Raw genomic sequence first — 23,041 nt, forward strand, 5'->3', positions numbered from 1 at the left:
TCAAGGCACACCAGCAGTGCAGGTTTTAGTGATATCCAGGCTTCAGCACAGATGGTTTAATCAGAATCCCTCAGGTACTAATTAAGTCACCTGTGCTCAAGCCTGGATATCTACAGAACCTGCACTGTTGGTGTGCCTTGAAGAGCGTGGTTGAGAATGCCTGGTCTAGAACAGGGACAGCCAACTCCAGTCCTCGAGAGCTACCAGAAGTTCACATTTTCCAAAAAACCTAGCTGCTGCAAAAGGTACACTCATTACTCATCAACACATTTTAAAAAATCCACAGGTGGAGCGAATTACTTCACTTGTGATTCTGTAAGGAGATCTGGAGAACATTAACTGTTGGTTGCTCCAGAGGACTGGAGTTTGCTACCCCAGGTCTAGACAATGGTTTTAAAATGCTAATCCTTCCATGGCCCTTATTTTCCCACTGAGTAACTAGAATTACGGACAAACCCAAATAAAAAGTTAGCATGATTCATTTTCTTTGTACGGCACTGCAAAACATTTGTGGCGCATTATAAAATAGAATCTATTTTCCAAGAAAACAGAGCCAGAATTCAGAAACCCTCAGCATAATTAATTGTTGACTAAGGTTGAAAAGAAAAAAAAAAAAAACAGTGTTAGATAAACTCCACATTCCGTATTGTCTTGACATCACATCTGCTCAGTGATTACAACAGAAGACACTGAACTGATAACATGGATTATTTATTTTGCTCTTAAATGGTTACATGTTCCTGATTATTCTGTGTAGGGTGAAACAAGAACTGCTGAAAATACATACACAAATTTGAATACATCAATAACCAGTTTTTTTTTTTGTTTTTTTTTTCCCGCTAGACTACATTTTCACAACCACGTGTGTGCTAGGTAATCAAACCAACACAGAAGCAAATCTTAGGCAGAATACTGGTCAGTAAAAACAAAGCAATAATAATAATAAAAAAATAAAGAGCTACCAGATATACAGACAGGCTCAGTTCCACATTCACTACTGCATTTATAAAGCGCAAGTATTAACTGTACGTTTTGTTCGGAGATTTAAAGATCAGTGCATGAATGTTGCCTTTAAGCAGACAGACAATGAGAAAAAGATACAGCCAAGAGGAATGTAAGAGTCAGAATAATGTTGTGACACCCTAAACAGTGACTAACTAAATACAGTACTCTGCGCATTAATACACTTGAACAATGCAGTTTGTTACTGCAAAAAAAAATAATCTAGAATATTTGAGGAATAACTTTTTTTTTTTCTTCAATTAAGTTCTCCAAATCAGATTAATAAAAAACAAAAGGGATTAAAAAGGTGTATAAAATACACAGAACTTTTTTAGGGAAGGATCTCAGCCAACCTAGGCCATGCGTAGGTAATGTGTTCAGACTGAAAATGTAGAAAATTCAGCAGGTAGGGAAAGCAGAACAATACGTGATTGCTTTAATCCAAAAAAAAAAAAAAAAATTGTAAACAGAAAATACTGTTGCTAAAAAGATAGAAATAAAGACTAGTACTAGAATGATGATGGGAAGACCATAAACATACTTTTTTTCTTTTATAATCTGACAGTCATTCTTATATTAGCAACAGTAATAACCAATATAATTGTATTTTACAGTATTTTTTTTTTTGAGCCCCTGATGTGTGTAATAAAAATTTTTAGTTTTCCTTTTACATACATAGTGGCAAAAGTGTGCATAACACCAATTCAAAAACTCAACATGACTAAATATTCTAAAACAAGACTCGATTATATTCAGGCTTAAAAATTAGGTTCAATATGTAGCATTTAGATCAATCAAAATGTATCATCGTTACAGGAACAAACCCAAAAACACCATAGTATGAACCAAATTCATTCCAAAGGTTACAGCATGGAAATTAACATCCTTTCAAACAGGTGAAGAATTGTACTTTGACTTATCCTAAAACAGACTGTAAATCTTGAATGAATGAGGGGGGGGGGGGGGGGGGGGGGGGGGGGGGAGGAGAAAAAAACAAAAACAAAGTTTCATCTAGAACAATTTTAGTAACAAAACCCCGTAATCACAGTGTTCAGTTAAAAAATGAAGACAATTACATTTTTTAAACATATATGATATAAATGTAAAATATCATATATACATAAAAGTTAGCATGCATTTCTCCTGTAAAACACCTGCAATTTTCCTTAATCCACAAATTGTTCTGCTACACGGAGGTTGTGAAAGTCGATGTACTATTCTCTTTACTGGTTGCACAAAGAGGGATATACAATACAGAGTGACAGTGAAACAAAACAAAAAATAAAATAAAATCCCAAAAACTAAAAAAAAAAAAAAAAATTAATAAATTGATGCGTGGCAGTTAGTTGTCTCCCTCTACATTATCGGCCTCCTCACTCTGATGTTCTGAGGTCCATAGCTGCAAGAGAAAAAATCCATTAGTGTACATATAAAAAAAAACATGTTGGCACGTGCATACGCTGCGGCTGTACATATTACTGGTGCGTTATAATTTTGTTTGCAGAGAGCCTCTCCTTCTGCTGATGACAATAAAACTAACTTGACTATCAATAACTTGCCAACAACATCACCAATCATCACACAACAGTGCATTTGAAGGTTTCATGCACTTAGTATATAATAGGGTAGCATATTCCAAAGTACACAACATTTTTCACAATAAGAAGGTGCGATTCAAATAAATTTGAGGGGTCACAATAATGGCATTTAATCACTGATAATGGCAACCATTATTGTCCCTACAGCACACATTTTACCTCAACTCTCCATAACCGTTCACAGGAAACTTCTGTCGGACAACTGAATTTACAGGTGATGTTTGCACTGTATATCGCCCGGTGATATACAATGTCAGATCACATTTAATTGAACTGTACATATATGATCTTTTCGACCAATGATGTATTACAAACCTGGACAGTCTGAAAAGTAATGCTCTGCTCCTTTTCTCCAATAACTGAAAACACATGTTCTTTAATCCAGTCCATGTTATTGGCCCTTTATTATGGGGGGTATTTTTTTGCCAGAAATCTACAATATTAATGTCCTGCCTTGGTACAGATCTCATGCAAGACTACTAGCTAGGTAGGATTTAAGGATTTGGCCCTAAAAACAATGGGATTTGAATCCCGGCATTAACCTGCTCAAATCGAATGCTGGCCAGCGTCTGAGCACCCACTCAGATGTTACCTGGCTGCTTCTGGCACAGGTGGCGTGGCTCTGCGGTAGTTTGTAGAGTGACATGATGTCAGAGGTCACACTGCAGCCCGACTGCTGCTCCATTTCAACTCGCTGCACCACCCGGCTTATGGGCATGTGAGTTAGTTGCAGTTAGTCAGTAAATTGACAAACTCAATCCTGGGCGTCCCATCAATCTCGGGTTTGAGCATTTTTCAATCCTAATCGGCATCCCTAATACCAACCCCCCTCACATACTCATAAGGGCAGCACTCCAATACACTCTTATTGGTGCTCTGCCCTTATGGAGTATGATATATATATATATATATATGATATGTCTTTTGTAAATACATTGTCCATTTTAACAAGACTGCTGGCTTATACATAATATTCAATAACTTTTTTTCTGTGCCTTTTAAGGATGCTTTAGGATAAAACCTACATCTGCAGTACTCTGTATTAGGTACAACTTTATCTAGGGGCAGTAACATACATACTGGGACAAGAAATACTGTATATGTAAAGCAATTGCTTTAACCCCTTCAGTGTTTTTTTTTTTTTTTTTAAGTTGATGCAGCAATATCTATAGAAATCAAAATCTCACCTCTCAAAAGCAATAAAGATTTTTATCTAAAGTCAGTTTTAGGGAAAATAAAAATAAAAAAAATCACTGGGTTGCTTTATAGCACCCTCCCTGAGGATTAATTAAACAATAAAAAAATAAAAAATAAAAAAAAAAAGTTTCCAGTTCGCCTAATAATTACTCACCTTTCAAAGTGGTGTTATCGCCTCCAGCATTGCGTTCTGGACCTCTGCAGCAACAGTGAGTATGCTAGTGTCGCGTGTAGGAGTGTCTCCCTTCTGCAGTATCACCCACCCTGAATGCAGCATCTGGGAGAACTACATCTCCTAGATGTGTTCTATAGAATTCACTCAGCACAACCATATTTACAGTATGTTCCTATTCCCATCCTTGCTGGCGGGTCGCCAGAACGTACGCGCTGGCGACCCGCCAGCAGCCACGCCAGCGAGGAGACTGAGACGCGCGTGCGTCTCACGCGCGTCTCCGTCGCTAGCGCGACGGAAACCCTGTCCGTCTCCGCCTCAGGGAGACTGACAGGGTTAGGGGGGGGTTATGGGGGGTGCGGGCAGTCGGCGGGGACCCCGGGTTACCGCCGGCAAGCCGGCGGGGACCCGGGGAAACGTATGGAAGCGCCGTCGGAAGGGGACGCGCGCGCCTCTCGTCCCCTTCTCACGATCGCCATGGCGCTGGCGGGGGATGGCGGCTGGCGACGCCAGCGCCATCCCCTGCCAAGATGGGAAAAGACCCATCTGTATTTTATTGGATACTTAGAAACTGTGAGGATCAGGAGTGTGCAATCCCCAAAATGGAGCGCTGGGTATATAAGGCTTTTTTTACATCGCTAAACCTTGCGCCCAATTGAACCTCCTTTTAAAGACTGAGTTGTACCAAGCCTTCTAAAGTGTGACAAAGAGGAAATGTGGAGAAGTTTCCCACATAAATCAGCTTTTAGCTTGCATTTATCAAGTCAATTCTACACAACTCAAAAAGAAGCAGATTAGTTGCTATGGGTAAATTCTCATTTTTTTTAGAAGGCTTGATACATCTTCCCCCTAAAGGTACCCATACACTGCTGCAACGTCTCGCAGCAGTGTTCGGACACCCGATACCCTGCAAGCCCCGGGACCTTCCCGGTGGCAGGGACGCATGTGATCCCTTGTGATGGATCGCATGCATCCCTGCTTCCCACCCACCTAGCCTCCTGGAGGGAGGTCCCAGATTGGGTGGTCGGACTGCCTGCCGGTCCAACCACCTGGTCGGGTCCGATGCGCACGGGACCGCGGACCGGACTGCATGTCAGGGAGTGGCGATTTGGTAGGATTTAATGGGCCGATTGGTCGCAATCGGCCGAAATCAGTCCAAATCGCCTCAGTGTATGGGCACCTTAAGCTTGTTTTATAAAAAGTACTCTTCACATGGAAAAAAAAAATTCTAAGTCTAAAGTGCTATAAACTAGGGTTATAGCAGCTCTGGAAGTACTTGCACATGTAAAATGTAGGAACAGGATCAAACTGGAGATCTGAAGCTGGCCATACACTAGGCAACTTACCCAAAGGGTGAAGTTGCCTGAAATCCCCCCCCACCCCCCATTTCAGCCATTTAGGAACCTCATGGGCGGCAGGACCGCATTGATCCTTTTGCATTCGATATATCGCTTTCCATCCCTGCCAAACCTGCCTGGCATGGCTGCGATCTAGCGGATCTCTGCTTGGTGGTGTGACTCGCAGGCTTCTATGCGATGTGCACAGGACTGTGCATTGAATCTGCTGTCAAATACATGTGATTTGGATACTTTTTATGCGATTGATTGCCACAAATCGCATAAAAAGTGACCAACTCGCATGTATATCGCCCTAGTGCATGAGTACATTAGGATTTTCTTCAAAGATCTATGACAAATGTTTACTTACTGTAAGATTGTCCCTTAGTAGCTGCATGATCAGAGTGCTGTCTTTGTAGGACTCCTCATTCAGTGTGTCCAGTTCAGCTATTGCCTCATCAAATGCCTGAAGAAAGAAAAATATTCACTTTTGAACAAGCATTGTATTTATATCATGCATTCTGCAGCACGTAATAAGATGACAATGAGAAATATTTCCTTTTACAAACTGTCTAGAGTGGACAAATATATTTATATTGAAATCTAGCAATTTTTAGCAACACATGAGGAATAAATGTTTGGGAAAGTGGTTAAAAAAACAAACACGCACACACACAAAGAAAGCACACACTGTAATAACTTAAAAGCACCAGAAAATGAGGTGGTGAACAGTAAACACTTACTGATTTCGCTAGACTGCAGGCCTTTTCCGGAGAGTTAAGAATTTCATAATAAAACACTGAGAAATTTAAAGCCAGTCCAAGTCGAATGGGATGTGTAGGCTGCATCTCACTTTTACTAATTTCAAATGCTTCCTGATAAGACTGCTGGGAGCTTGCTACAGTACCTGCAAAGTAAAGAAAACAAGGGCATCAGAATTGTCAAATCTTTTATTTTTTAACCTAATACACTATTGCTGCAGTCATGTCAAACATCCCTTCTCGGAGCACCAGGATCCATGCAACCAACAATGCATTTCAGTAGCAAACAATTGGCTATGAATATGTACATGAAGGGCTTTGTATAAAGGCGTAGGGCCCGATTCAGACCTGATCGCAAGGCCGCAATTTTTGCAGATTGACAAAACCATGTGCATTGCAGGTGGTGCTGATGTAATGTGCAAATGTATCAATGTATCGCAGACCCCATTAAGCCGTCTGGGACCTTCAGGATCGCATGAGGTCCTTTCACATAAAATCCCATTCCTCGCAGCCGGGAGCAGGATACGATCTCCAGATCCCAATCGATGCCCACAGGACCGTGCATCAGATGTCAAACATACAATTAGGCAGATTTCTCAGCCCGATCCATCAGAATCGGGTCAAATCAGACAAGTGTATGGCTGCCTTTAGATTTGGGGGGAGGAGAGTTATTTTGTTTCTGTGCAGGGTAAATACTGGCTGCTTTATTCTTAGACTGCAATTTAGAACACACCCCACCCAAATCTCTCTGCACATTGCATTTGCCCCTCCTGCAGTGCACCATGGTTTGGTCCGTCTGCAAAAATTGCAGACTTGCTATCAGGTCTGAATAAGGCTCTTAGTCACTCACTCTCCTCAAGGGTCTTCTGCTGTACGGTGCACTGGAGCTAGGTTATGAGGACACATCTGTACATACATCTTCCATGTTGAGTGCTAGTCAAATCTTAAGATTACAGGAGTGCAAGTTACAAAAACAAATTGCATAGTGGATGTATTCCTGGGACTGGAGAACTGCATTTTGCTCTAGCTCATCAACATACAAGGTCCCTGCCAGCTAATAGACAAGGCTTACCGCTACTTGGGAAAAGCTCTGACCTTGCTGGGTGAGTCAGAGCTCTTGAATCAGAGAATTAATTTCTCTACATCACTCGCTCTCCCTTTTCAGCTGCACTACATATTGTGTGTGAAGCTGTCCCTGGATTGCACTAGTCACACTTACAGGCCATGGGCTCACTAATCATCTTCTCTATGCCAAAAAAGTATTGCAATCACAGAAAATAATGAGTTTGAAACATAACATTGTGCTATACACAGTGGAGCAAGGTAAGGACAATGAGAACAATTTTCAAGAGCAGAAGCGCAGACAAGGTCAGAGACCACTTACAAATGTGCATGATAAAGGATGTTTCTTTACTGGTTTGCCTCAGTAATTCCTTATATCAGGGGTTCCTAAACACAGTCGTCAAGGCAACCCAACGGGGTCCAGGTTTTAAGTATATCTATGCTTGCCTAATGGTGGCATAATTAGTCCATCAGTCAATTTGATTTAGACATCTGTGCTGAGCCATGGATATACTTAAACCATGGACCTTTAGGGTGCCTTGAAGACCAAGTTTAGGAACCTGTGCCTTAAACCACAGGTTCTCAAAGTCGTTCCTCAGGATCCCACACAGTGCATGTTTTGCAGGTCTCCTCACAGAATCACAAGTGAAATAATTAGCTCCAATTGTGGATATTTTAAAATGTGTCAGTGAGTAATGAGTGCAGCTGTGCACCTGTTAGGTGACCTGGAAAACGTAAACAGTGTGTGTGTCCTGAGCCGAGTTTGAGAACCCCTGCCTTAAACCAATGGAATATGCAAGTCAATACACATGTTCATATTCAAGTTAATTCTTACCTTGCATTTATATTTTATTTAAAAAAAAAGGTGATTTTTTTTTTATGCATGTACTGTACATATAGGCCAATTTCTAGCAGTGACCACCTTATAAATGCATTGTTTCCAACAGCATTTGGTGTAAGGTTTAGGGCTATTTCACACACTCCGGCTCCTGCCGGACGGCAAAATCCTGCATAGCGAAAAGCTGTGCCGCACACTGTAGTTAATAATGGACACAATTGTGTCCATTCACACGGGAGGCCACGGCCCGGCCGCAGCCGGTTCCCACCACTGGAAGGGACGGCTGCTGGGCTGTGGCCATCCCCTCCACTGTAAACTACTGTGTGGCACGGCTTCCTGGCCTTGGGGGATTTCGCCGCCCGGCAGGAGCCTGAGCGTGTGAAATAGCCCTAAGTCTACAAGACAAACTTTTTGTTGTGCATGTGGGTAAGGGTCAAATGAACAGACTGTGCTAAATATGGTCATAATGTGTTAAGCAGCTAACCAGGATTCTCAGTTGAGCACATCAGATCACTGTACACGCAAGGCTAACTTGATTTTACCGAAGCAGGGATTGCTTAGCACAGGCCTGCCAACTGTTTACTACCCCCAAATACTACTAAATATTTAAGAGGAATATTACTTTTAAAACCGCTGCAGGGGAGAATTATTGATTTATTCTGATGTTAAATTGTTTAAAACAAAAGGTGAATTCACCTATGTGGAACGGAAGACTTAAAATTAACCATAAGTGGAAGGTGTGGCAGGCAAGTGGGACACATGGGGGAAGAAGTAGTGCAAAATGGGGGCCTACAGACACAGGTGGGTTGGGTAAATAATACCATGGAGGTCCACCACTAGTTTGAATGAAGAGAGGGGAGGGGGTGGCACGGAGAAGAGTTGTTACAATGGGAACATATATAAAACATTGATGATGCTAGTCCTCTTCCGGTATAATTTTTTTTTAAATTAAGTGATTAAACAGTAAAATTCCAGAGAATCATAAACAAATGCACGAGCACTTAAGGATGGTGGCACAAATTTATTTACTATTGGGATTAGAAGGTGGTAGATCTGCCTGTTCAGTGGTTCAAAATTAAGTGGTTTTTCAAATATATGGTTCCTTAGCGACTTACCTTGTTTGTGATCTCCACATGCTACTTCAGAAAGGTACCGATAATAATCCCCTTTCATTTTCAAGTAGAAAACTTTGCTTTCCGGTGGTGTGGCATTCACAATAAGATGCTTGTCCAGGAGGTCCTGCAACAGGGATGGTGATCAACTAAATAGCTGGTCATAAACACCTATTCAGTTTTCACTTTCAGGGATCACATGGTGTGGACAATAAATAAATGAAACTTAAAAATTTGATAATGTTGCAACACCACAAATATAGAACTGTGATAACTGCATTTTAATGTTATTTTATAAACCAACATTTAGATTAGAATAAGTAGACTTTTTAGAGAAGATGCACCAGAATAAACGTATTTAAAGAGATCATTTGGGGAACAAAGCAGACTTGATAAAAAAAATAAAAATAAAATTATATATATATTGGCAGTGGGGGATGCTGCGGCACGACAGAGGCTGAATTTATCAAACAAAAAGTTTTAATGTGGTACAAACACACATCACGTGTGTTTGTACCACATTAAAACTTTTTGGGGCAGATGTATTAAGCTTAACAAGAGATAAAAACAAGGGTGATAAGGAGAGATAAACTCCCAGCCAATCACCTGCTAACTGCCATGTTACAGGCTGTGTTTGAAAAAAGTCAGTAAGGAGCTGATTGGCTGGACGTTTATCTCTCCTTATCACCCTTGCATTTATCTCTTGCTAAGGCTTAATACATCTGCCCCATTGTTTGATAAATTTAGCCTCTGTCGTGCCGCAGCAACCCCCGCTGCCACTATCCATCTATGGCTGAGGGCACCGGAGCATGGAGCAGCCAGTAGCAATGGAATGAGTAGGGCCCAGGTGTCACAAGCAACTGATTGCAAGGCGTGGTTGCAAATTTGGCTAAAAGATCATTGTGAGGCAATATAATCAGCTTTCCTGAAAAAATCCCTATGAGATGCATTACAGTTCTGTATAAGATAAGAAAAAACTTCCAGAAAAAAATATCATTACCTGGTTACATGTTGACTGAGAATATGAAAAAGAAAACCCTTCTGTGGATTTATACTAGTTCAATTTAATGCCAAATAGAACTAATAGCAGGAAAATTCTATTAAAAGATACAGTGCACAAGTATTGCTATAGCAACCAAAATATGCACAAATTAACAACTCCAATGCCAGGCAGTATTCACACAGTGAATTCTACATAAGCAGAAGTATGTGTTTATGTTTTATGGATTGCAGAAGGTTACTTAACAGAAGAAAGTCTGAGGTAGATTCAGTTGTGGTGCGCACTCCATGCTGGGCATCTATATGAACGTCTATCAAAAACATTCAATTGTTACTTTAGACACCAATTAGCCAGGGTAATAATTTTTTATTTTTAAAGTCACTGGTAGTGCAAGGAAAAAAAAAAAAAGTGTGGAAAAGTCCGTAGTTTGGTCGCCCAAACAAGGTCTTTAGAAAGTTTTAGCCAGTTTGTTTGCTAAACCTGTAGCCGTTAGGTGTGTTAACTCTAATGGGCGTCTTTTCAGAGAAAATTCAATAGTACTCGTCTGAAGATCCAGATGCGGCATTCAAATTTTTCACCCAAGTCGGGTTCAGCAGCATAAAACTGCTAAACCCCACCAAAAAGCTGTGTGCAACGTAAAAAGGGCCAAAACTAGTCACATTTTGGTTCACCAGCACCTGGGCACTTTCAAGCTTAAAGCAATTAATGCCTCTTTCGCACTTAAAAACCGGTATTTTGCAGATTTTTAACCGTTTTAAAACGGTAATCTGTGCGGTCTGAAAGGTGCAGAACCATTTTGCAAAAGCCATTTTTGTAAAACAGTTAAAATGGAGGGTCCTACCCATTTCAGACCCGGTATTTTGGCATCAAAATCGGGTCTGAATCGGTATTTAGGACCCAGCCAATGAGATGGGTCCTAAATTCAGCGCAGTGAATATTTAATGAGCGCTCATTAAATATTCACAGCACTGGAGCCCCCCAGGCAGGTTAACATCCCCAACGCAATGTGTTTAAGAAAACCGCCCCCCCCCCCCTCTCCGTGCAGCCGGTACCTCCCGTTGCAGATTCTGGCAGTACTGTATGGCTATGGACGGATGCGCTTATAAAAAAAAAAAAAAAAAAAAAGACTGCACTGGCTTTGACCCTGTATTTGGAAAGTTTCCAAAACATACCATAGAAACATAGAATTTGACGGCAGATAAGAACCACTTGGCCCATCTAGTTTGCCCCTTTTTTTAAACATGTAACCTCAAACCATATTTGATCCTTATTTCTTTGTAAGGATATCAATATGCTTATCCCAAGCATGTTTAAATTGTACTACTGTATTTGTGTCTACCACCTCTGTTGGGAGGCTATTCTACTTATCTACTATAGTGACACCTAGATCCCTCTCTTCCTCAGTAGTTTCCATTATAGAGCCATTTATACTATATTGAGTCTTTGGATTTCTGAGACCCAAGTGCATGATTTTGCATTTTTTGGCATTAAACTGTAGTTGCCATTCTCTTGACCATTTCTCTAATCTACCTAGATCCTCAATCATTTGTTTTACCCCTCCTGGTGTGTCTACCCTGTTGCATACCTTTGTGTCATCTGCAAAAAGGCACATTTTACCCTCAATTCCATTTGCAATATCACCAATAAAGATATTAAAAAGCACCGGTCCAAGTACAGATCCCTGGGGTACTCCACTTGTAACCTTTCCCTCCTTTGACTGTACTCCGTTTACTACAACTCTCTGTTTTCCGTCCTGCAACCACGCTCTTATCCATTCAACTATCTTAGAATCCAATCCCAAGCTTTCAAGTTTATTTAACAGTCTGCGATGTGGGACAGTGTCAAAAGCATTACTAAAGTCTAGATAAGCTACATCTACAGTCCCACCTTGATCTATTACTTTAGTCACCCAGTCAAAAAAGTCAATAAGATTTGTTTGACATGATCTTCCCCCAGTAAACCCATGCTGTTTTGGATCCTGTAAATTGCTGGTTTTGAGATATTCTACAACTCTTTGTTTTAAGAGTGTTTCCATCAATTTCCCTACTACTGATGTAATGCTCACTGGTCAATAGTTGCTTACCTCTTCCTTGCTTCCACTTTTGTGCAGTGGGACTACATTCACTGTTTTCCAGTCCTCTGGGATTACTACAGTAGCTAGTGACTGGTTGAATAATTCTGTTATTGGTTTTACCAGCTCCCCTTTAAGCTCTTTTAGTATCCTTGGATGTATCCCATCTGGCCCCATTGATTTATCCACTTTCAGTTTTGAGAGTTCTGTGAGGACTTTCTCCTCTGTAAATGTACTTGTTTCTCCCTCAGTTTTCTGACTATACTTGCAACTTAACTGTGGCCCCTTCCCCTCTCTTTCAGCAGTGAATACTGAGCAGAAATAATTATTAATATTATCTGCTATTACATTGTCCCCCTCCATTTAAGAGATGTGGTGTGAAAGGGTTTTTTGGAAACGTTTTCAAATACAGGGTCAAAGCCAGTTATGCGGTCTGAAAGCAGCATCAGATGCTCCATTTATAATTCCCTCTCAAAGTTTTACCAGGTTCTCCCCTAAGAAGTGTATGAGTCATCTCCCATGCTCTGCTGTAGCTTTCAGCTTTTCAGCTTCAGATGAACACCTATCTACTAGATGTGAAGTGCAGGGAATATAGACACTAATGACTAGCATAATTCCCCCCCCCCCCCAATTCCCTAAAGATCAGTGTAAACTTTTTTTTTTTTTAAATGATCCATTGCTTTGAATGTTAGAGAAACTTACCAAAACATCTGTGCAGATTTCTGTTAGCTCTGCCTCAATCTTTTCACGGTATTCTCGTGCCATCTGTTGCTTCTTCTCATTGCCCTCAGTCTTTTGCTCAATGCTGGAGATCACACGCCAGGAGGACCGGCGAGCACCTACAACATTTTTGTAAGCAACAGAAAGCAGGTTCCGCTCTTCATTAGAGAGCTCACCACCCTGCTCGGTCACAGCTTTCATGGCTGCAGCCATATCATCATAGCGCTCAGCCTGTTCAGCAAGCTTGGCCTTCTGTACCAGTTCAGACTTGTCCATGATGAGATCTATAGTAAAAAAGACAAATTATGAATTAATTCACATTCAGTCACATAGATATTCTAGAATGACAGATGAACAGTGCATTCATGTTCTGCATAAGACAATCCTTGGATGGGTTCATAAGAATCTCACTTTGCAATTCAAGAAATAGCAGGCAAATGCTTATATTGTAATAGGACCAGTAAAAATTAGTATGAAAATGAAGGCAATGCCAAAACACCCAATACAGGGCTTTGTCTCCTGTATCCAAAATTTTGAGCAAAAGACACAACCTTTCCTGCTAGGCACTGTTTTCAGGTTGCCACACCCTGCCTGTACTGAAATTCATGACCTGCTTTCTCTGGAACAGGCACACGGAGATCCTGACAGTGCAACATGGGAAGGCCAAGCAGCCCCCTTGATGAACAAACTATAAAAGAAAGTGGACCCACAGCTCCAATTGCATGCGATTGGCAGCTCTGCACAAGCCTGAGACATATGTGCACAGTTTCAACCTCCCTTCTGCAGCCCATACAAAGGAAACGAGCCATCCTAAGCCAGCAGAGGCAGGACACAATGTAGTGTTGGAGACATCTGAACCGCTTTCGCTAGCGACCTGTTGCACTGCATGAAGTGCAATGCTGTGCAGTTCAGGGGACGCAGATAGGGAACACTTGCTCATGATCTAAGCCAGTTCTGTGAAACGGACCTTCCTGGAAGAAGGGTTAGTATGGAAGAAGGGACACTAAAATACTAGTACAGACTAATTTATTTATTTTTTTGGTGCCATGTGTGGTAATAAAATTATTCTTCCTAGGGGGTTATAACACAGTTAGTAAAATTCTGAAGCTGCACTGAGGTCTCTGCAGGTCACTGCTGGCCCAGCAGAGAAATGTCAACATTTCATCACTGAATGATGAATTGCAAATAGATGTGCGGGTACAGTTTTACTCAAATTTACTCAGTTCTGAAATCGTATTGGCAATCCAAAAAAACATGTGACAACCGCTAAGATCTGGATTTGAGAACTGAGTAAAACCGAACATCTCTAATTTCAACATTATACCACACACCATAAAAGAAATTATGTGCATTAACAGACAATTCCAAAAAGCTATTGGTCACTATGACAGCACAAGATACTGTTTCTGGTCAATGCTCTTTAGTGTCAAATGTACAAACTGTTGGGCAATACCAGGAAAATGATTCCAATAAAGTCAAAGAAAGTGGGTGGAATACAATTCACACCAGCTGCCACTAGATGGCGCACAATATAGCAATTCAATTGTTGCTCCGTTTGGGCACAATCAACGCAATACAATATACAGCTGTATATACATATGGTGCAATACCATGCAAGTGGGACCAGCTCTGGAATAATGTATTCATATTTTGTAGATATTCTTTATATTAAAACTTCAGCTAGAAGATAACATCTTACTATGTGTGTGTCATATAAACACACAGCCATCAGTATTAAATTCATCTGCTGAAGTGTGAACGTGCCACCAAAGCTGCACTAACCAAGGCATGGGGTGGGATGCACTAAAGGAAAAATGCGGTACAAACCCAGTTATCTGGTTTTTAACGAATATTGGGATGCAGGTAAACCTGCATGCTGGGTTTCCGCTGCCTGGGGTACCCCATAGGAACCTATGGGCTTCTTAACGCATTCCACGCTGCCACCGCAAGACCCCCCTCACATGTCCGACAGCCTCCTGCTGTGCTGCCAAGATCAGTGACAACTTCCCTGTACCTCTTCGAGGTGCAGGGAGGAGGAGAGCCCGACAGTCCCTGCAGCATTCTGAGCAGGAGGGTGTTACTTTGCAAAGGGCAACCCTTATCGCAAGAGCTGCCCTTTGCAATACTAATTGCATATATTAGAGCATATGCGATTAGTATCATTGCGGTAGTCAGCAGATTATAGTGCATCTCGTCCATGGTCTCCTTAAAGGTGCGTACACACGGGCATTTATCGCTGGCAATTCGGTCACTGTTTTTAGCCCCCTTATGATCGCTGGTCAAGTCACTAGACCAGGGATGTAGAACCTTTGGCCCTCCAGCTGATGTTGAACTACACATCCAAGCATGCCCTGCTACAGTTTTGCTATTTGGTCATGCCAAAACTGTTGCAGGGCTTGCTGGTATGTGTAGTTCAACAACAGCTGCAGGGCCAAGGTTCCCCAACCCTGCACTAGGCCAAACCACCTTCCTCCATTGCCCCATGGTCTAGTCATGATGCTCACATGCCCATTGTAGATGCTTTTGCTGTGGGCCTGGGTCAGCATAGGCACTAGGACTGGTCTGCAGACACTGAGCATGTTCAGATACCCTTCTATTGTAGCAAGCAAAGGTCTTTTCAAAAAGGTGTCATTAGCTCTTCCGTAAGGTATTAGCAGTCAAAGTTGATCAGATCTGTACACTTGCCCACTTTTCCTGCTTCTAACACATAAACTTCACTTGCTGCCCAATACATCCCACCCCTTGACAGGTGTCATTGTAGCAATATAATAAATTATATATAATTTCTAAATATCTGCTACAATATGGGAGACAGGCCATACCAGTAAGTGAGCAAATTCAGACAAAAAGCTCAAGCTCAGATTACCTCTATTATTGTAAAACAGCAATAAAAATATGACTCGCACAATCGATTGTTGAGTTTGCCAACCACTATGGTGTAAAAAAATTCAAGCTTCGCAGCAATATTCACCTGTGCAGCGGAAAACATAGTAAAAAAAAAAAATCACATCTGCTTACTTATTTGTAACCACTGGGGGCAATATGACCATTATATGGAAAGGGAAAAATCATGTGCCAGGCTACTACTGACCAGATCTTGGGCAAATACAAGGGTTCAATCTCAACTACGGTATATGAATTTCAGCATTTACAAGTGTGCACATGAAAACTGAATGTAATTTAAAAAACAAGTTGTTTTATTAACACATGCAAAATCAGTACAAGTATCTAAAAAAAAGTGCATGTATATCAAACAATGCATTAATCGCATATACATTAATGCATAGTTTACAAAAAAAGTGTTTCGGCACTTGTGAAGGGAGTCAAAATACTTTGTTAATGCTTCCTATCTATATAGATGTTCATTTCATAATGCAAGTAAAACATTTGGTACTTGTATATTAGCACGGCGCCCACTTTAGCTACATACGTTAACGTAGTGAAATCGCATCGCATAACGTTCTATTAGCATGCAATGGGATTTTACCCTTTCCGCCACATGATATTCCCGCCCCCTGGCACATCTGGCAGAATTTCACGCTGAGGTGATTTTGTGAGGAGATAAGAGGTGTAGTGATTTTAAGGTGATTTAGTGAGTTGAGAGGATTTTAATTGATTTCAAGTGTTTCCTGCGATGGCAGCATCTTGTGACCCTATAGAGGTATAAACCGCACTCTGTGTTTGGGCAGCTCCTGATAAAGTGGGATTTATATGCAATAGAGCCTAGTGTTCCCGCTAGGCTATTTTAGCGGGGCGCTGCGCCCTGCCCGATTTTTACAGGGCAAAATGCGCCCTGCCCTGCTAGCAGCACCCCGCTAAAACAGCCTGGTGCCTGCCCTGGCTGTGTGCACGGGGAAGCGCAGCGCCGCCTTAGACGGCGATTCCCAGCGCTTCCCCGGCAGCACGGTAACTTCGGCGGGCCCGGGCCCGCCCCCTTTAGTGACGGCAGCGGCCCGGGCCCGCCCCCTTTAGTGACGGCGGCGGCCCGGGCCCGCCCACAACTGTGACGTTGGCTGGCCCGGTCCACCCCCCTTGCTCTGCCCCCGTGCAGCGGCGCACTGCTGTTGTAGGGATAGCTGATGGGGTGATTTCTCTTGTTCCCTGCTCCAACGCGTTTCATGCCGCATGGGCACTTTTTCAAGGATACAGTTTCATGTTTTAGGAGATCTTTGACAATGTCGCCACCTCTCCAACGCTGTGCAACGCTGAGCTGCACCGCTGGCTAACCGGAAGGTAGGGAAAGATAGTTAACAACTGGGGACTCTTCACTTACTCCAAAAGGAGTGTAAACATTGTTTTTAACAAAAAAAAAAATTATTTTTCAGGTGTCACTCATTAATTAGCATAATCAGAGTGCTCCGACTATTGCATATCTTTTGTGACCCTGTTCATGCTGCCACAGAGTGAGGAGGACGCTGTTCGCTTTCTACAGGAGTGTCACCTGCTGACAGTGACTGCGACATGCAGCAATGGACACCCCATGAGGTTGTCCATAAAGGAGTGTATGTGGAGGTGCCATATCAAGAACTGTTGGCAAAAGGTGAGCCTGAGGGGCATTTCTTTCCGGGGTGACTCTTGCCATTTGTCAAGTTGCTCAGGTTCATTTACTCCTGGTCAGAGGAGATGACCTCCATTGAGTTCTGTGATCGGGAGCTCAACATGTCCAACAAGACAGTTGTCCTTTATAATGAATGGCTGGATGCGGGAGGCATGCCAAATGGATTTGATGGCACAGCCGCAGCGGCACATTGGGGGCCCCGGACAAATAGTCGATAGTAGATGAAAGTCTATTTGTAAAAAGGCAGAGCAACGTGGAACAAGTTTTACCCCAACAGTAGGTTTAGAGGAATCTCGCGTGAGACGGGCCAATGCTTCATGACCCCAGTGCCGCAACGGGACACCAGCACCCTGATGGCCGCAATAAACGCTAATACTGAGCCCGGAACAACAATTTATAGTGACTGTTGGCGTGCTTACAGCACGGAGGAACTACAATGGGCCGGATACCACCATGCGCGTGTTAATCACAAACATAACTTCGTCGATCCAGAAAGCGGAATACACACGCAAACAATAGAGCGGCTTTGGGGACGTGCTAAATGGAGGAATAAGCGCCATCGTGGTACTGCTCGCCACCACTTAAAATCTTACATGCAAGAGTTAATTTGGCAAAAATGCCTGGCAGGTGATAACCCATTTGAGCGCATATTACATGCCTTAACTCTGCTATCCAATGCCGATTGACTTTTTAATGTCTGTTGTTTTTACTGTCATTGTTATTGGCCTATCATTGCCACTTTTATTGTTCATTATTGATGCTATTAATTGTTCTATTATATTTAATCGTTATATCTTCAGTAAATTAATACAGTTATTTGTTACACATGTTGTCATTACTGTGTCAGATGATTGATATTGCTGGTGTCAATGTGTCCCCTAGGCCCCCCAACCATTGATGTCATCCCGAAGCGTGGCGAGCCCCGCGATTTTGGCCAGTGAATCCATACTCATAACCTTATACATACACTGAGTGGCCCCATTATTATGACAAGCAGGCCATTGTATAGTGTTCATTCGATCACCCGCCATCTTTGAAAATCCATGCAGTTCCTCTTCCCTGCCTGGGGTGTCGCTGTCTGCTGTGGTGTTTCTAGCACAGGTCTGGTTTGCATATCAGTCATATATACAGACCACACTGTGCTAGAAGCACTACAGCAAACGGTGATACCCCAGGTAGGGAAGAGGAACTGCATGGGTTTTCAAAGATGGCAGGTGCTAGAATGAACACACTGTTATTCTGTATAGGCCAATTAGGCTATCCTAATCTGTAAAAAAATAAAAATAAAAAAAAGGTATGCAGACTTATGAAGTGTATCACTCATAAAATAAAGGATCAATGATATCTGACAGAATTAATGTGAAATGATTGGCGAAGGTAGCAGTGGTAAAAGCATTAGAAAAATGATGGCACTAGTGAATTTTTCAAGGGTAGCAGTTGTTCAAATTTACAGAGGGAACCAGGAAAAAACAAACCTGTTCATGACCTCTCAACCTACTTGTACATAACTGCCTATTACATTGAATGTTCTAAAGAAACAGAAAGCCTGTCAGTACGCCATTGCTATCTGCTGCACACTGGGAAAAATGCCTCCAGTTTACTCTGAAACACAGGAATTTTACAGTAAATGACTAAACTGTGAGAAAATTTTCTTTATTTTGGTTTATAAACAGGTGTGGGGCATTTGTATAGGGAAAAACACTTGTTTTTTGAGGCGCATATACTGAGCCCAGTGATTGCAAAATACCGACAAAATAAAAGACAGGAGTAGGCCTCATGCGGAGTATTTTTTTTTCTCCTGTAGGTACTAGAGGAGGGGGAGGGGGCAGGACAGGTACCAGGGGGAGGACCAGTGAGGGATCTTAAATACCGTTTAAGAGCCTTTCTCATTGCCAAAAAAAAGTCTCTTAAATAGGTAACACTTCTTTTTACCCGTTTAACAAATACCGGTATTTGTTAACCCCTTCCCGACATATGACGTACATTTACGTCATATGTCGGTTGGGGGTGAATCAAGCCAGCTCACGGAGTGAGCTGGCTTGATAGAGAGCAGGTAATGGCTGTATATTACAGCCATGTCCCTGCTCTCACGGCCACGAGCGGCGAGTTCGCCGATCGCGGCCGTTTAACCCTTTAAGCACCGCGGGCAAAGCGCCCGCAGTGCTTAAATAGCTGATCGGAGGGGGGGGCGCCCCCCTCCGGCGCCGATCGGGGCCCCCCGCAGCGCGATCGGAGGGTGCCGATCGGTTGCCATGGTAGCCAGGGGTCTAATGTAGACCCCTGTGCTGTCCGTGTATTCATACCTATTACATCCTGCCTCAGGCAGGATGTAATAGGAAGTGCAAAAAATCACTACGTTCAGCCATAGAGCTCTATGGCTGAACCTAGTACAGGCGATCGCGCCCCCTAGTGGTCAAGTACACTAGGGGGCCTTGTAGTAAAAGTAAAAAAAAAAAAAAAATAAAGTTTAAAAATAAAAAAAAAATAATAAAATATTAAAAGTTCAAATCACCCCCCTTTCCCCATTTCCCAAATAAAAATAAATAAATAATAAAAAAAATAAACATATTTGGTATCGCCGCGTTCCTAAAAGTCCGATCTATTAAAATATAACATTAGTTATCCCGCACGGTTAAAGGCGTAAACGGAAAATAATCCCCAACGCCAAAACTACGCTTTTTGGTCGCATCGCCTACCCAAAAAAAAATAGCTAAAAGAGATCAGAAAGTCGCCCATATCCCATAATGGTATTAATTAAAAAGTACACTTCAGCCCGCAAAAAATGAGCCCTCACCCAGGTCCGTAGGTGGAAAAATAAAAAAGTTATAAGCCGCAGAACATGGCGACGCAACGCAAATTCGAAAAACCGTAACATTTTCTATTTTTTTTTTTAGTGATAAAATGTAACGAAAACTATATAAGTTTGGTATTACCGGAATCGTAACGACCCATAGAATAAAGATAACCCATCATTTTATACGAACTATGAACTCCAAAAAAACCGTAACCAGCGCAAAATTGTGGAATTGCGTTTTTTTTTTTTTTTACCCCACATTGAATTATTGCCTGATTCCCCAGAATATTATACGGTATAGTAAATGGTACCATTAGAAAGTACAACTTGTCCCGCAAAAAAAAAGCCCTCATGTGTCTATATAGCCGGAAAATTAAAAAAGTTACGCTTATTTGAACACAAGGAGGAAAAAAAAAAAAAAATTACCTTAAAAGGCAATGTCGGGAAGGGGTTAAACGGGTAATGCACCCTGGGCCTTTCCCAGTGCAGCTCTACCTGTTTAAAAATGCTAAAAAAAAAAAAAAAAAAAAACACGCCAATTTACTGTTTAAGAGCTGCAGTGGGAAAGGGGTATTACTGGAAAGTTTTGCAAAATGTTTCAATATATTGTGTATTGGGACAGGGTAAACAAATTTATTTTACTACTCTGTGAAGTTAAGTGCCAATTTAAAAACAAGTGATATTCTAATTATAACTTACTACTAACCTTAAATAAAGTGCCAACCAATCAGCTCCTGGAATTTTATAAACACATGAGAGTAAGGAGCCAATTAGTTGGGAGTACTAAAAGCAGAAACGAATGAAAACTAAAATATCACTAATTAAAACATGGCCATCCTTTTCAGTTTTTTTTAATAGAAAAACACATGCATCAGAGGCATAGGAAATCCCAATATCTATTTTTTTATAATGTGCTAAATTTACTTAATATAAAATTCTAAGAAGACCATTACAACACTTATATGTGGAACTGGCGTGACCATTTTAGTCCATGGATTAATATAGTTATGGATCAAAAGCAATTAGCTGTACTAGCTGTGAGAGGATTTTCTAGTGACATGCCTGCAATTAGCAGTCAGCTGATCAGGGATAGAAGGTAATAGGCAACTGAAGGCTGCACAATACAAGAAGACGAGCACGTTTCTGACAAGACACGCCAGGACTGCGCATCCCGTGCGGCGGGGCAACAGACACGCCAGGACTGCGCATCCCGTGCGGCGGGGCAACAGACACGCCAGGACTGCGCATCCCGTGCGGCGGGGCAACAGACACGCCAGGACTGCGCATCCCGTGCGGCGGGGCAACAGACACGCCAGGACTGCGCATCCCGTGCGGCGGGGCAACAGACACGCCAGGACTGCGCATCCCGTGCGGCGGGGCAACAGACACGCCAGGACTGCGCATCCCGTGCGGCGGGGCAACAGACACGCCAGGACTGCGCATCCCGTGCGGCGGGGCAACAGACACGCCAGGAATGCGCATCCCGTGCGGCGGCAACAGACACGCCAGGAATGCGCATCCAGTGCGGCTGCAACAGACACGCCAGGAATGCGCATCCCGTGCGGCGGCAACAGACACGCCAGGAATGCGCATCCCGTGCTGCGGCAACAGACACGCCCAGGAAAGCGCATCCCATGCTGAGGCAACAGACACGCCCAGGAATGCGCATCCCGTGTGGCGGCAACAGACATGCAAGCTGCATGTCAGCCCTGAATCATCTTGCAGTCATCACAGCTTTTTCCTCGCAGCCTAATTTATGGAGGAGCACTGCAAAATTGGCAATGTTAGCGTACCCACGTTCTACCGTGATGAACATTGCAGTGAATTGAAAATTTCTCATACACAGCTCCGGCTTACTAAACGCATTAATGATCCGCCATACAGAGAATGACTTCTGTTCTAAACCGAGTCTATTCTTTATGTCTTACGGAAATATTGAGTGTCCACATCAGATAGCCATACTGTGACTATATTGGGACAACATCTGCATTGTCTCCGTGACGAGCACATAAGATATGTTTATGTGCGGCCACTATGGCAGACACCGGCGGGGATCCGCCTAGTCTCGCAGTGGGGTAATAGGAGCAGCCGTGGGGATGGGAAGCCTAGGGCCCGCACTGCAGGGACACCCTGCGGCCGCCGCACACAAGCAGCACATTATTACATAGGAGATCGCAGACACGAGCAGCAATGGCGCAGGAGAAGCTCGCTGGGAGAATGATGGCGGGGAGTGGGCGATGTTGCACCAGGCCGCTATGGGAGACGCCTGTGTCATGGTGGATGATAGGACGACCAGGACTGAGATTACCTACAACAGGCCCCTATGATTCCCCGCCCTTGTGCTAGGCAGATACCCAGCCAATCGCCTCTCCCTTACCCCACACCCTCTGCCTGGCGCCCCCACACCAGAACCATGCACACCTGAGTTCTGCGGTCCGGTTATAGCGGTTCGATAGGGATCAGGGCGAGCACAGCTTCCTCTCTGTCACCTCTCCTGCTGCGGATTCTGTGCCGTTCCACTTCCGTTCCAGCCCCACTTCCGCTTCCTACAAGCCCCGCCTGTCAGAGCGGGAATGGCGAATTCCCCGCGGCACTCCCCCGGTGGAAGTGATAGGAAGGGTGACCTCACCGTCACCATAGGGACCGCGATGACGTCAGGGTGATGTGCAGTAGGCGAGCGGCGGCGCGTCTGGGCGGGAAGGGGGACAGGATACCGCAGCAAGATGCGACTATAGTGTGTCAGCTGTCTTGTCAGGCACCATTTACCTGATATAATTATGGGCAGATGTACTAAGCCTTGGAGAGAGAGTGAGATTAGG

General features: G+C 43.0%; 1 protein-coding gene across 1 annotated transcript; it reads right to left on the reverse strand.

Moving 5' to 3' along the window:
- Positions 1 to 695: 695 nt before the first annotated feature.
- Positions 696 to 22,807, reverse strand: LOC146008106 (14-3-3 protein beta/alpha-A). Its single transcript, XM_083147043.1, has 6 exons — positions 22,644 to 22,807; positions 12,853 to 13,154; positions 9,083 to 9,206; positions 6,050 to 6,213; positions 5,677 to 5,772; positions 696 to 2,401 (listed from the first exon to the last, which is right to left on the reverse strand). Exons 2-6 carry the CDS (start codon positions 13,144 to 13,146, stop codon positions 2,345 to 2,347), a joined length of 735 nt encoding a protein of 244 aa, XP_083003169.1. The 5' UTR covers positions 13,147 to 13,154; positions 22,644 to 22,807; the 3' UTR covers positions 696 to 2,344.
- Between the last annotated feature and the right edge of the window lie 234 nt (positions 22,808 to 23,041).

Source organism: Crinia signifera, chromosome 6 (assembly GCF_055691185.1).
Source record: "Crinia signifera chromosome 6, ASM5569118v1, whole genome shotgun sequence".
Lineage (NCBI taxonomy): Eukaryota > Metazoa > Chordata > Amphibia > Anura > Myobatrachidae > Crinia > Crinia signifera.